The following is a 13,842-nucleotide window of genomic DNA, read 5'->3' as shown; positions in this document are numbered from 1 at the left end:
CTTTACTCACTTAAAAGTATCAGAATGATACTGCTAAAATAGTGTAAATGTGAGATAATATTTGATTTATCTTTTGCAGCCTATAGGGTTGCTTTGTAAATATAAATAAGAATACTTGACAGCAAAAAGACAGTTTTGTCTTTAAGAAAGATAAATGCCTGACACTGCATGGTTCAAGCAACAGAGGATACAGTATTTAAGTTACCCTGCGATATATTTTACAACCTGGGTCTTTCCGATGCAACCCCATCTAGTTACCAAAATAAACACATGCAATCGATACAAAAAATGAATTTAATGTCACATATTAATATGGCACTGAGCTGCACAGGGCTTCATCTACTACAGTAAAAGTGAAAGCTATCTGAAAACAATTTGGTAGCAAAGGAAATCTAATTTGACCGTCCAGTTTCCATACATGCATCACTCAGTCAAGAACGTACAGATACCCATAGTATTTATTGGTGCATTTGAAGCAGCACAAGAATACATCAAAGACAATGAGGCAAGTCACTAAGTCTTTTTTCACTGCTTCATGCGAAAGCAGAACACAAAGATACACACTGACTTTGAACTAAGCATCTGTAGATTGCGCCCATCTGTGTTTATAAGCCTGTACAATATGCAGCACTAGAGATATACACTGCAACCCCCCCCCCCCCCCCCTCCCCGCCCTCCCTGTTCTCAGATGTTATCCAATTATTGCCCCATCTGTTTCTGTTGCATATTTGGCACAGTCTCTGTTGTTGTTTTTATATTGACTTTTTTGTCATCACAAACCTCCTCTGTCTTTTGTACTTCGACACAAAAATAAGCACTTGGACAACTGGCACATCATCATCATGATCAACAATGAAAAACAAAATGACAAAAAGCACAAGAGCTGTATTGTAAATGTTATGAACGTCTGCTGGTGTGCAAATCCTTCTCATATGCTTTCCATCCACTTGCGAGTGGAGTTTGAACAAAAACCATTGCTCCTCCTGGGGGAATATGTCCTTGTTATGGTAACAGTCTCTCCACAACAGTCAAATGGCTTCGTTCACATGGTCAGTCTTTTTCAGCATGTCCATGGCCGATGCATTTCCCCCTAAACTGGGACAGTCTAAAAACCTCCTGTGGGGGGCGGCAACTCAGCATTCCTTTCTGGTCTTCACCATCTTACTGGCGTACTTGATCGGAATCCCCCAGCGTCTCATTAGATAGACATCAAACACATAGGCCATCCCTGGCTCCAGGCCCCCGATCACAGCTGTAGTGACGGCCCGCCGAGGATTCAGCTCCTGGAAATACTTGCAGAGAACCCTCTCGGTGTCAGAGCGGGACTCTGGTCCCAGACAGGGCGCAGTTAGAGCTGATGCTCCCCCTGCCTCAGCTTCACGCTCCCCCAGCTTTCTGCGGTACACGCAGTACAGACTTCTTTCTTCTGTGCCCATCCACGCCAGGGTGACACTGTTGCAACCACGCAACCGGTTGAAGGATTTGATCTGCAAAGTGGAGGGCAGAGATGGGACCCCTCTGCGGTGGTACGCTGAGGAGGTCTGCATTTTGACCGAGGCCATCAGACCTCCTGGTAGAGCCGGTTCTGTGGTCGTTCCTTCTCTCTCCAAGTGGATGAGATAGGACGGACTTCCCTGGAGCCAAATGTGCACTAAATCTCCCCCCACGGCCTGTGAGGTCAAAACCTGGCCTTTACTGGACACGGTGGCCTTGATCTTTTCACCTCCGCCGCAGCTCTGCAAGGTGAGGAGGCCACTCTGCTGCCAGCCGCGAGGACGGAAACTGAAGAACTGCTCTGAGTTGGAGGCTCTGTCGCGGAAGGTCACCCACCTCAGCTCCCCTTCTCTCAGAGCGACGACAGCCGTCCGGGCCTCCTCGTGCGTTCGAGCAAGCGCCCCCTTGTAGACCGCGCTGGTCCCGTTCAGCCTGTCGATCACAAAGACGTCAAAGTAATAGCGGGTGTCAGGCAGGAGCTCGGAGACGGTGCAAACGCTCTCTGTCCCCTGACACGCACACTGGAGATCAGCATATTCATCGGTGAGGGAGGAAGGTGGACTCTGGGGTTCAGGATAGGAGTCCCACTGCTGCCACCACCACTCTTTCAGAATCGGCCACACTGTCACTCTCCTCCTCTTCTCCTTCTGTTCTTCTTTCTGTTCTTTCTTTTTTCCCGTGCCCTCTTGTGCGGCACAAAGACTGGGGTAGTTTCGCTGAGAGTTGACAAGAACACAGTAGTCGTAGCTCTTCTGCGTCTGCGGGAAGCTGGTTATGGAGGCGCTGGGCGCCCAGCTGAGGGTGACGCTGGTCATGCCTACACCTAACGTGTGGACTCTGGGGTCAGCTGGGAGGAGAGGGAAGGCGCCTGAGGGCCCCGGGCCTTCATGGAGGTACACTGTAGCTCTGGTGTTCTGCTGTTTGGAGCGCAGCCTCAGGATGTAGATGGAAGCCTGAGGATAGGAAGGACCCTTGTAGGTGTTTACTGCATTGCCTGTGAAGCTGTGCATTTTCTCCTCAGTCCCAGGAGCTCGCCACCACACCTCGGGCATACTCTTTTTGGAGCTCCCTGAGAGGAAAGACAGATAAAATGAAAACATGTTTCTACTCATCGAAATGATCAATGTGTTGTTGCTAATCGCTACTTCGTTTGGATGTTTGACCTTCCCTGTGCATCTGATGAAGAGGGAAGGTTTTGTGACTTCACAACTTTGGAAACCAATCGTGGTCCAATCTGCAACTTAGTGTGATGAGACCAGTTGCTTCTGGTGCACATACACTGAGAATGGACTTTTCAGTGACGTAGCGGATATATTGCATCCGGTAGTTCAACTTTTGAAACAATACTTGCAGCAACAGTTTAGAAAAAAAGTTGGAGAAAGAATTGTGAATCATTGAGCAGCAATCGTAATTGAACAAACAAAGTACAGAAATTCTCTCTCTGCTTTGTTTCCAGGTGTGTGAACACGGTTATACTTGTGTACAAGCACACGCTGTATTTCACCTTTAAAATGATTCTGGGGGTTGCGTGTCACATTAAGCACTGCAAATTGCATAAAACAAGAACAACAAACAAAGCGCACCGATACTGGCTGATATAAAGAAAACCCTAACACCTCAGAAATGAACAAATACATAAATACAATGTCAAAAGCCACTTCAAAAACGGGTGCTAATTTTTTCCATTCATACCTAAAGTCATTGTCCTTTTGAAGTACACACTCTTCACTTGAACGACGCAACCGTCAAATAAACCTGAAAAAAACCCGTCACCACTCGTCTCCACTGTTCATCGCTTCTCGAGATGAGAAATTGCTTCTCAAATGAGACCAAATGTTACAGAATCAAAGTGAATAATTCAGGCTGGTGATGGGGACCCACGAACCCACTGACTGAATGATTCATGTGTCATTTGAGAACTTCAGAACATTATTTCACCAAGTAGAGAAGCCTTTTCAGTTAACCTGGAAAAAGTGTTCATGGAACACTCTGAGCTATATTTTCTTATTTAGCTTAGAAATGTGATTACTTTGATTTACTTTGAGCACTTATTGGTTTTAAGCCAATATTTATATTTCAGACCAAGAGCTCAATTTCTTTTTCATTGTTTATTCAATGTTTTATGAGATTTTGAAATCCAAATCCAAAGCTTCATATAACATTTGAGTCAGTGTGACAATCAGATATGATCACACTCAGTGTAGCTGTCGTTGTTAGAGATAGCGGTTGGCATTTAGAATACATATATAGCATTTCTGGTGCTTTGAACTTGAACAAACTGTTACAATGTGCTGATAAGAAGATGTAGAAAGTCTTATCTCTACCTTTAAGTTGTGACAAAGAAATTTGGAGACAATCCAGCATTTTGAAAAATAAAGGCCTCAGCTGTGATGTGATTGGATGAAGGGAATCACTTTATTGGTCTATAAATGTTATAACAGCAGTCGTAAATTAAAGCTATAACTTCCAGGCTGCAAACACATAGCAAACAAGCAATACAAAACCGATATAAGACCTTTAATAGTTTGAGCATCATATCTACTGTCCTACAACGTCTTCCAAAAAGAAAATTCTCTTCTACAAACACAAAGTAAAGTAAGATTAGAGTCGTTGCCCTCTACTAAATCCCTATCTCTTATGATAACAGCTAATTGATTGTCTTGGCTGAGCTAGATGTGGTGGTGATCTTCAGGCTAAGGCGGGTGTCTGGAGGTGCAGGTTGTGGTCTTACTGTTCACTCACACTGCAGGTTCTTGAGGGGTTTGTCCTTCAGGGTGCGGGCTGCCAAGCTCCATTCGATCGGGAGGTCACAGGGGCTGACAGTCACCGACATCGCCGGCGCCTTCTTCTTCAGAGTGAAGTATAGCCTGTGGAGGAACACCGAAGATAACCGCAGAGAAGTTGTTTGATTCATCACAGGAAATGTCAAAAAGATTACATCGTGTTTCAATTCAGCTGCGAGGTGATGGATGAGAAGACAAGATATCTTTCCAGTGCATAGTGTGCAACGTTCTGTCATTTTGTTGGACGATTTTGCAGATACGGTGGGCTGGTTAGCGTTTTCTTTTTCCAAAAGCTTGAAAATTGAATCGCGGCAGCTGGTGCCAGTCGCTGTCTTTCCATTTGCCTACATGCTGATCAGTCATTTGATAGCGGATCAGGAGAGGTGACCTGGGGATCAGACGATAAGGCCGCATTGACAGTTTCAGATGGATATCTGCCTGTTTGCTGTAACTATCTGGGATCGTGCTTTGCATAGAAACTATTGTGTCCCTTATTGTGATCAGATGTTATTGCCTGTTGGATTACAGATTTTCATTTTAGATGGCAGTTAAAGGACATATAACATTCCTGCTGTGGTGGTCGGGTCTTGTTTTGATTCGAATAACCACCGTTGTTAACTCACGAGTCAATGTTGAACTGCTCTCCTCCACAAAGGACGCCTGAATAAGAAGTCTGTCTCTTTTGAACTCAAACAGTTATCTAACATGTCATTTCTTCACAGCTAGTTAGCTTTCCTGAAATTAATAAGCAACTGCCGGGTTCTTTGTTTGTAAATATTAGTTGTCCATCCTTACAAACATCATTATTTATGATTCTGTGCAGATGGCGGTCGGTTTTCAAACAGATGTGCGACACCGTCATTCTCAAGGGCGCTCTGCGGCTTATTTAATAGAGTGATTACTTTCTGTATCAGTGTTTTCCCTCCATTATTTGCCGTGTGGTTCTGCATCACTGCACCGGTGGACAGACTGTAGCACACGGGGAGATGCAATTTTTCAGCTCCCAGTTTCAGAACGCAGGCGCTGGCACTGTTGTGTAGGGTTCAGGCCAAATGGGCTCCACTTCCTCTCCCTCTCGCTACAGTGGTGCTGGAATCAGCCACCGTCTCCATTAAGGTGGTTGGTGGATGGCTGGTGACTTGTTATTGAAGTGGAAACAAGGGCACATCTGATGAGCAGCCCTCAGGATTTATTCATAAGCCTTAAATTAACTGCAAAGAAGGGATAATCTTCACTTTTTGTCACTGTTATGGAGCCATTTAGTGCGGTCTTGAGGTTTAAAAACATCTTTGCAACATCAGTGTTTCAGAGGGAGAATGTTCCACGTTTTACTTTTCATTTGATAACTTACTTTGCAGATTCTGATTAATAATACAAAATATAATCAACAAATAAACTATGATGTGTTAGGATAAGATAAGATAAGATAAGATAAAAATTTATCAACATTGACAGTTATCTGAATAGACTAGATCCAACTAGACCACCTGGCTGCGTACTGCCTCTGTCCCTCTGTTAACCTACCTGCGAGTGCGTCCTTTGGGGAGAGTAACAGAGGTGATCTTTCCTTCTGGGAACCACGTTGTTGGGCGAAGTGGCACCTCGTTCTCAGGTGCCAGGGCGGAGTGCACCTGGGACCACGGAGAGCCACAAAACAGAGCCAAAGCTGCACCGAGACACCAGGACAGGGACATGAGCGCCATCGCTGCTTCTTGCTGTCTTGTTTCTTTCGCTCTTTGACTTTCCTCAGTCACCACGTCTTGGATATCTCTCCCGGGCTCTGAGAACACATGGTGGAAAGGTCAAGGACATCAATCAGAGCCCATCAGCAACACACGCACACAGACATACACACACACACACACACACACACACACACACACACACACACACACACACACACGGTAAAGCACTCAAACACACTCAGTTCAATTTCTACTGTACTATTCATACACTAAAGAGCTGTAGCGGCTGCTGATGATTCATTGATATGAAAAAACATCCTATCCTATTCAGACAGAATTATTCATGCAGAGGAATAGAAATTGCCATGCTATATTACTCTGGGATGTGTGTGTGTGTGTGTGTGTGTGTGTGTGTGTGTGTGTGTGAGTGTGTGTGTGTATAGCACAGTGTGAAACTCACTGTAAAAAAATACTTTTCAAAATGCAAATGTGGGTTTCTAATCACTCTAAAGTCATTGCCTTTACATCGACATTTCTATTTTTAGTCGGTGGAGTTCAAATGAGTTTGTTCTCCAAATATCTTTCATCGTGGGTCTCAGCAGCCATTTTATCAGGAGAAAAGTGACGCCATGCTGATGTGGAGCGAGGTGCACAAACAACACCTGGAGGTGCTCAGATGCAGTCAGATCCAATCAGCATGAAACGCCTAACAAGAGCTTGTATTTTTCTGTATCTTTTCTATCTTTTATTCTATTTATTTCACACTCCTTTACGGTTTTTCTTTCTCCTGTCTTTTTTTCATGTGTATATTTATATACGGCTGTGTGATTGTGTGTGTGTGGCTGTGATTTAGTGATAGTGGATAGGATGATTACAGGTCTCACTGTTCCTCTTTCCCCCCCAGAGAAAACACATTTGTTCAAAGTCACAGAGTCACAAACACACTCCCCGCCTTCCTCTAACAAGGTGTATAATGTCAGTGCTGTGCCCTATAGATCAGATGACAATCACAGTGGAACCATGGAGGCGGCTACAGACGGTACATCTGAGTCTTTCGGGCCCCGGGACACGCAGAGATCCAAACTCACAAACCGTCGCACAGCTACAAAGTCACGCAGAGGCGCCTGCTCATTATCCTTGCAAAGAAAGAGTGGGGAGGGAGTGAACGACCCATAAAGCTTTAACTGAGAGACATGCAGCGGGAGAGAGGCAGATTGAAATGGGAGGGGAGGGAGGGGAGGAAGAGGAGGCTGAGGAAGAGAAGGCTGTGGAAATGGAGAGCAAGAAGAGGAGGATGTTGGATCAGTAATTAGAGGGAATGAGACGGAGGGAGGAAAAGAGGAGAAAGTGCAACTGGAAAAGAGAAGATTGGAATCAGAGGGGGGAAAAAACAACCATGCAACAAGGTCGCAATGAATTTGTGACGGTGTTTTAGCCAGACACATGAAGCTGATTGGTGTTTACTTTAGCCCCCATGTCGAATGTGTCTAATGTATCACATGTTACCAGACGGCTGCACAACCTCACACTCCCCCTCATTCAGTCTTGATAAAAAATGAAGACAGAAAAAAAGCTTGGCGGGCTTGTTTCTTCAAAACGCACCCGCTGATGAAATATGCATACGGCTCCTCAGCAAATTATGGCCAATTGAATTTTCATAAGGCAAAAAGGCTGGGTCTTACAGAGAGAGGGAACTTAACCACCGCCCTCTATAAATAAATACACACTCCCCTTTAAACACAGGAGCTCATGACTTTGATGGTCCCGCTCACTCTCTGTTCTTTTTTTTTCTTCCTCTTTTAGATGAGTTTCCTATTTCCATTATGTGTATCCCAGACTGTCGACCTAGTGCATAAATACTGTTAGGGTTTTAATTAAAGATATTTCATCCCTGCTCTGTTTGTCTTTTTTCTTTCTCTCCCTCTCTGTCCTTCTTTTACTGCCTGCTTTTCACTTCGTTTGGCCCCCTCATTTAGAAGTTGATGCAGGCTCAGTTTCAGAGGTACAGGTTGAGTGCTGTGTGCTATCTGTCTGCACAATGTATTCACTATCTTCTATCTCCCTGTGCTCTGGCAGGACCATCTGCCTTCTGTTATCTGTGGGCAGGGACAGATTAAATGGCATGGGGTGGTCCCTGCAGGATCCGTTGTCCCCCCCCCCCCCCCCCCCCCTCCCAAACTACTACGAGCAAAGAACTGGCCTGTGGTTCATGGTGGGGGTTGACGAGATGATGGCGGGGAAAAATGCAATGACCATGGAACTTGATAGGATTTTACGGCTGATTTTCTACCGCGCTGCATCTACATTTGAATATTTTAACCCTTCTCCTGTCTTCCTTACTTTCATTGTCCCTTTGTGCCTGCATCTCTCACACTTTGGTACAGAATCGTGCCCTTTCTCGGTACATACTTTATGACTCCTCTTTCTCTGTGATCACTGACCCACTCCACAGTCATACTTTTCCTTTCAAATGACAAGAGAATTTTGGGTAGTCAAGAGAGAAAAGACAGACACAGTGAGCAATAAAATGCACATAACAGATGAGCACGGCCTTTAAAACATGCTGTCAAGATGAAAACGATCCTGCAACAAATGAAAAGTGCCCCGCATCTGTCTCAGCTTTTTTTAAAACCCTCCATAGCCACACACACACACACACACACACACACACACACACACACACACACACACACACACACACACATACACACTCACACACAAATAACTGATCCAAAGAACAAGTTGCTGACTTAAATTTAAAATATGAACTATGAAATATGAGACGCTGACAAAAACACGCACACACACACACACACACACACACACACACACACACACACACACACACACATGCTCTGCAAGGACAACAACATGCATGCATCCTTACCTTCTCTCAGTGCACACTCTCCCTCTCCTGCGCAGGAAGTGAGGGATGGGATCAAATGAGAGAGGGAGCAAGGATGGAGGAGGAGGAGAAGGAGGAGGAGGAGGAGAAGGGGATGAGAGCCGGTCGCGAGGAGAGGAGGAGCGACAGCAGGTTGCTGTTGGGTGTTCCTCTGACTCCGTCTCCCATGGGGTGCTGCTCACTCCCTACTTCAGGAGGTGTCTCCTCAGGGCTCAGGTGTCCCTTCGGGGCTGTCCCAGCTCTGGTGCAAGGCTCCCGAGACACTCCCCTCACTCTCTGTCTGTCAGTCCTTTACACGTGGAGGCTTGTCCTGCTAAACACTGTGTGAATGTCATCCGGTCACTGGAGCCTGTGTCCCTCTCTTCTCTTCTCGTTTTCCTTCCGTCACTGTTTTTTCCTCCTCCTTTTCTTTTCACTTGTTCCTTCTGTTTACCTCCTCTTGTGGTGAACAGAGCTCACTTGCAATTCAAATGGGCTCATGTGTGTGTGTGTGTGTGTGTGTGTGTGTGTGTGTGTGTGTGTGTGTGTGTGTGTGTGTATTTGTGTATCTCTATATGCAATCTGAGAGTGAGGGAGCGAGTGGGTGAGTGTGAGGGGGCTGGCGGTGAGGTCGCTGAATGGGGGTGGTGATGAGGAGAGAGAGAGAGAATGAGAGAGAGGGAGAGAGTGATGAGAGAGAGAGAAAGAGAGAGAGAGAGAGAGTGATGAGAGAGAGAGAGAGAGAGAGAGAGAGAGAGAGAGAGAGAGAGAGTTGTCAAGAGCAGCATTAGGGAAGGGGGAGGTGATGTAAAAGTTAAATAGCCTACATTAACCATTCTCTGACTGATAACTTCTGCAGGAGAGGGCTTCAGACAGCATGTTGGAGGTTACACTGTCCTTGTGCCCTTATCGATTGTTCAATCAGGTGCTTAGACTGCCTGTTTATGTGGAAGGACAGCCTATCAGAGGCTTAATGGATTTATGCAAATATTTATTGTGCTTGAATTAAAAACTGCACAAAGTCAAATAAAAAGAGTAAAATTTAACTTTCTACATGTTTCAAACAGTGCGGCGGCAACATAAAACATCTTTTAGCCTTCATCTGTTTCCGTTTAATGAATACATTAGAACATAATTTAGAAAAATTATGTAGATAAGAAATAAAAAAAAATTAAAAGAGGACGCACAATCATCATTACTTAGTTGTGTACTAATTATTTGATATTTGATGACTTATCTCATACCATTTTGTATAGTGCTTCATGCTACTCAGAGCTCAAATATTTAGCTACAAGTTTGAACCACATGAAGAAATGCATGTAGTTTGTCTGCTATTTGTCAAATGTGAGTAACATCTCTTTGGGATTTCAGTGGATTTTAGGGTGCATGTAGTTTTAAATAAATTTAGGGATCAGGTCTTCCAAAAATGAAAGTACAGTGCAGCAAAATGCTATACTTACATATCACCATACATAATTTGACAAAACACTAAACTAGAATACATCATTCTCATTTACAATTCATGTTAAAGGCATAGTTAAACTAAGTTTAAATCGTTCAATTCTTCTGCAAAAGGATCAATACTGTACCTCTCTCACATCTGTACTGTGAATCTGGAGCCAGATAATGCTATAGCTTAGCTTAGCATGAATACTAGAAACAGGCATAAACAGTTAGCCTGTCTCTGTCTTAAGGTAACAAAATCCGTCACTAATTACCACAAAATCTCTTGTTTGTTTAATCAGTACAAAACCAAAGTAAAGTAAAAATATCTGGGGGTTATGCGCAAGACAATTTCTTGGCAGGTTGTGAGAGTGCCATGCTAGTTGTTTGTGCACATGGGAGAAGTTTGCCTTCAGGGCTTTTTGTCAGAAAGAGTTTATTTTGAACAAAACCATGATGCTTTCCTAAAGCTAATGATAGATTTAATGCCTAAACCCCAGGAGATTTCTGCTCCCATGTGCGTTGTTCCTCCTGTTTCTAGTCTTTGAGCTAGTTAGCTTAGCTTAGCTAGTATTTACTGTACAGACGATCCCTTTAACAATACATCTCCTCACTTTCTCTCTCTCTCTCGCTCTCTCTCTGCATATTTTATTGCATCTAAGCCTTTGCAGTCTTGATTTCAGTCTGGCTGAAGTTAGAGAAAATTGTTGCATTTGCTAGTATGCTTTGTAGATTGTATTTGCTGCCTGAGGCTTGGTTTCAGTGTGAATCCTAATGACTTTAGAGTTGAAACAAAAAAAACTGTGCATCTGCACGTTATAGTGAGAGCACAATGTATTGAACTGGACAAAGACTGTCTATAAAGTCTGTATATGCACATCCATATCGAAGGCTTGAGGTCCTTCACCTATAGGCCGAGTGTAGATCTCAGAGGATTGGGAGCATTCATATCAGTAGCTCTCCAACCCCAGCAGCCCTCCAGCAGCCCTCTCATCTCCACACAATGGTGGGCCTCATGTACGGCTCTCTCTCTCTCTCCTGAGCTCTTTAATCAATATCATTAGGAAAATAGAAAGAGGCTCGCCACATTGTGTGCTAACTCCCCCCCCCCCCCCCTCTCCCATTCTGGGATGGGGCCTTTTCTCACTTATTCAGCAGGTACTTCAGTGTAGGGCTATTGAGGTCGCTCTGAATGGGACCCACTCCACCCTGAGGGAATATTGTCTGACCGGAGGTTAAAATCGGATAGACCCCCTCGCTCCCTTCCTCTCTTTCTCTGTCCTCAACATTACTTCAAAGAAGACTAAAAAAAATGTGGCATATGAGCGCTATTAATAACTGTATCACAACTGGTATATATATATTTTTTGAGTGAGGACCCTTTGCTGGACTCTCTTTCAAAGCCACCAGTCTGTATCCCTCTCCGTTCGCTGGCCCACTTTGCAGTCCCTAAGAAGTTCTGAAAGTCGGCAATCTGGCAGAGAACGATACGGCGGCTGCTTTTGAAGATTGGATGGTGATTAACCTTTGAGAGATTACTGCACACGTACAACTTTGTGTATGAGCTGCGTTCTAACAACTTTTATGCAGTTTTTCTTGTGATTTGAGAAACACGTTGTAGTCAGACTTCGGACATCTGTCGGACATCTGTCAGACTTGGAATTGATTCACAAGCTTGGGTGACACACACTCACAAGCTCTCACACACTTCCTCTTTCTCCCTGTTTAACCGCCATCGTGACTGGCCTGAATATTTCTTTTGATCCGCACAGCTCCTCTCCTCTTGTGTTGCCGTTTAAATAATTGATCGACATACAGTCGCCGGACAAACTCCATACGCAGAAAGAGAGAGCGACAGAAAGTGAGAGTTAAAATTTCATTTGGCATAATTGCATGAAAAGAAACTGCAAAACTGGCCTTTTCATCTATTATGGATGTCTGCTTACAAGCCATGCATAATGCAAGCGGGGCCGTCTTTATGACAACCATGTATTAAATATCATGTTCTTGGGGTCGGGGGGGTCTCGGGCTGCGTGCTTTCGCTACCACAGTTAGTTGGCTTTAGCACTGAGTAATAGCTTACATGGACAGTTGCGCACAAGCAAAGAGAGAAAGGGTGACTGACAGTGAGAGAAAGCGATAATGAGAAATTGACAGAGTGAGATGAGATGAAATGGGGGGACATGAGGGAGGGTGTGCTAGCTGACAACGGGTTAACAGGAATCCTTATTTTTAACAACATGTCATCACCAGTCGCCCATCTGCTCCTGTGCTGTCAGAGTCCCTTGGGCAGAAAGAGAGAGAGAGAGAGAGAGAGAGAGAGAGAGAGAGAGAGAGAGAGAGAGAGAGAGAATGATGCAAGCCAGCCATCACAAATCAGATCTCTGATCAGCACCAAAAAGAGGAGGAGGGGAGAGAACAAGGTTAGAGAGGTGGGTGGCACACAGATATGTCTCTGCTCTAATATCCCAATGGGGTGTGACAGGGGAGGACAGTAGGAGTGGAGGTGAACGGTGTGTGCGTGTGTGTGTGTGTGTGTGTGTGTGTGTGTGTGTGTGTGTGTGTGTGTGTGACAGGAAGGCATGGTAGGATTAGATGGATCAATCTACAACTGCCCTTTCTGTGTTTGGATGGGGGGATGGAAGGAGGTGGAGATGGTGGTCCAGAGGTAATGAGAGGGAATCTATTAGCACATGGAGGGGGGTATGAAGACACACAAAGAAAGGAGGAGGAGGTGGTGTGTAGGCTATGCTGGACCTCCAGGGGTGGCCTCAACAGCTCGTTTTATTTATTTTTTGGGATAAAGGAAGTAGTTCCTTGGGGAAGAAAGGAGCGATTGAGGAAAGATGTTAGCTGGAGGAGGTAGCAGGGGCACGGACTTTGTATTTTTACACGGAGGAGGGACAGCACTAACAGCTTGCCGTTCCGCAGGTCACTCATCATTAGCAAATAGAGTTCCATGTCAGTTCAGTACAGTTAATCTCTCTTCTTTCGTTCTTTCTTCTCGCCTTGTTTTTCTCCCAGTGTAGACTTGTTTTCCCTCCGTATGCCAAGACGAACTGCAGCCCTCCAGTGGTGCACTCCACTTTATCAAAAGTTTTTGAGTGAAAATCTGATGGAATGAAAACATCTTGTTTTGATATTCATGATGATGCACTTTCTTTCTGCACGACATGTAGAGCAAGCAGTCCTCGGTCCTCGTTTGCCTCGCGTCTGCACTTGATCTGCATCTCACATCGAGTACTAAAATCTCTCCCCCCCTTTTCTTCATCTTCTTTTCCAATGTCTTTCTCTCTCACTCCCCGTCATCCTTCAGGCATGGTAAATGTGAAGGCTAATTAGTCCAGAGAAACCAGTCACACCAAAGAAACCACCGCAGGCCACACAAGAACATCCCCCTATTGATCTTGTAGCACCAACACAAGTAACACACAAAACAGAGGAAAACAAACAAGATGCAACAAGAGTTTTTAGAGCAGCATGTATTATAGATGGTACGTATGAACAGAAAGTCAGTCAATCATGCAATTCTGTTTTTTTACCTTGACAGAGG

At 44.7% G+C, this 13,842-nt stretch overlaps 1 protein-coding gene across 1 annotated transcript; it reads right to left on the bottom strand.

Annotated features, from left to right (window-relative positions):
- Positions 1–679: 679 nt before the first annotated feature.
- On the bottom strand, positions 680–9,448 carry ndnfl (neuron-derived neurotrophic factor, like). The gene is made up of 4 exons (XM_068717078.1): positions 8,850–9,448; positions 5,802–6,057; positions 4,237–4,361; positions 680–2,563 (listed from the first exon to the last, which is right to left on the bottom strand). Exons 2-4 carry the CDS (start codon positions 5,978–5,980, stop codon positions 1,134–1,136), a joined length of 1,734 nt encoding a protein of 577 aa, XP_068573179.1. The 5' UTR covers positions 5,981–6,057; positions 8,850–9,448; the 3' UTR covers positions 680–1,133.
- Between the last annotated feature and the right edge of the window lie 4,394 nt (positions 9,449–13,842).

The sequence above is a fragment of the Cebidichthys violaceus genome, unplaced genomic scaffold (genome assembly GCF_023349555.1).
Source record: "Cebidichthys violaceus isolate CVI_PGR_0920_01 unplaced genomic scaffold, fCebVio1.0.p SCAF_10, whole genome shotgun sequence".
NCBI classification, from domain to species: domain Eukaryota; kingdom Metazoa; phylum Chordata; class Actinopteri; order Perciformes; family Stichaeidae; genus Cebidichthys; species Cebidichthys violaceus.
This window is presented reverse-complemented; position numbering and strand designations above follow the sequence as displayed.

Bases quoted from the DNA above. Each gene is read 5' to 3' on its own strand.
- ndnfl (XM_068717078.1), bottom strand. From the start codon at position 5,980: ATGGCGCTCATGTCCCTGTCCTGGTGTCTCGGTGCAGCTTTGGCTCTG. The intron at 4,362-5,801 runs GTAGGTTAACAG...GTTCCTCCACAG, and splicing joins CCCAAAGGACGCACTCGCAG to GCTATACTTCACTCTGAAGA. The intron at 2,564-4,236 runs GTGAGTGAACAG...CTTTCCTCTCAG, and splicing joins ACCCCTCAAGAACCTGCAGT to GGAGCTCCAAAAAGAGTATG.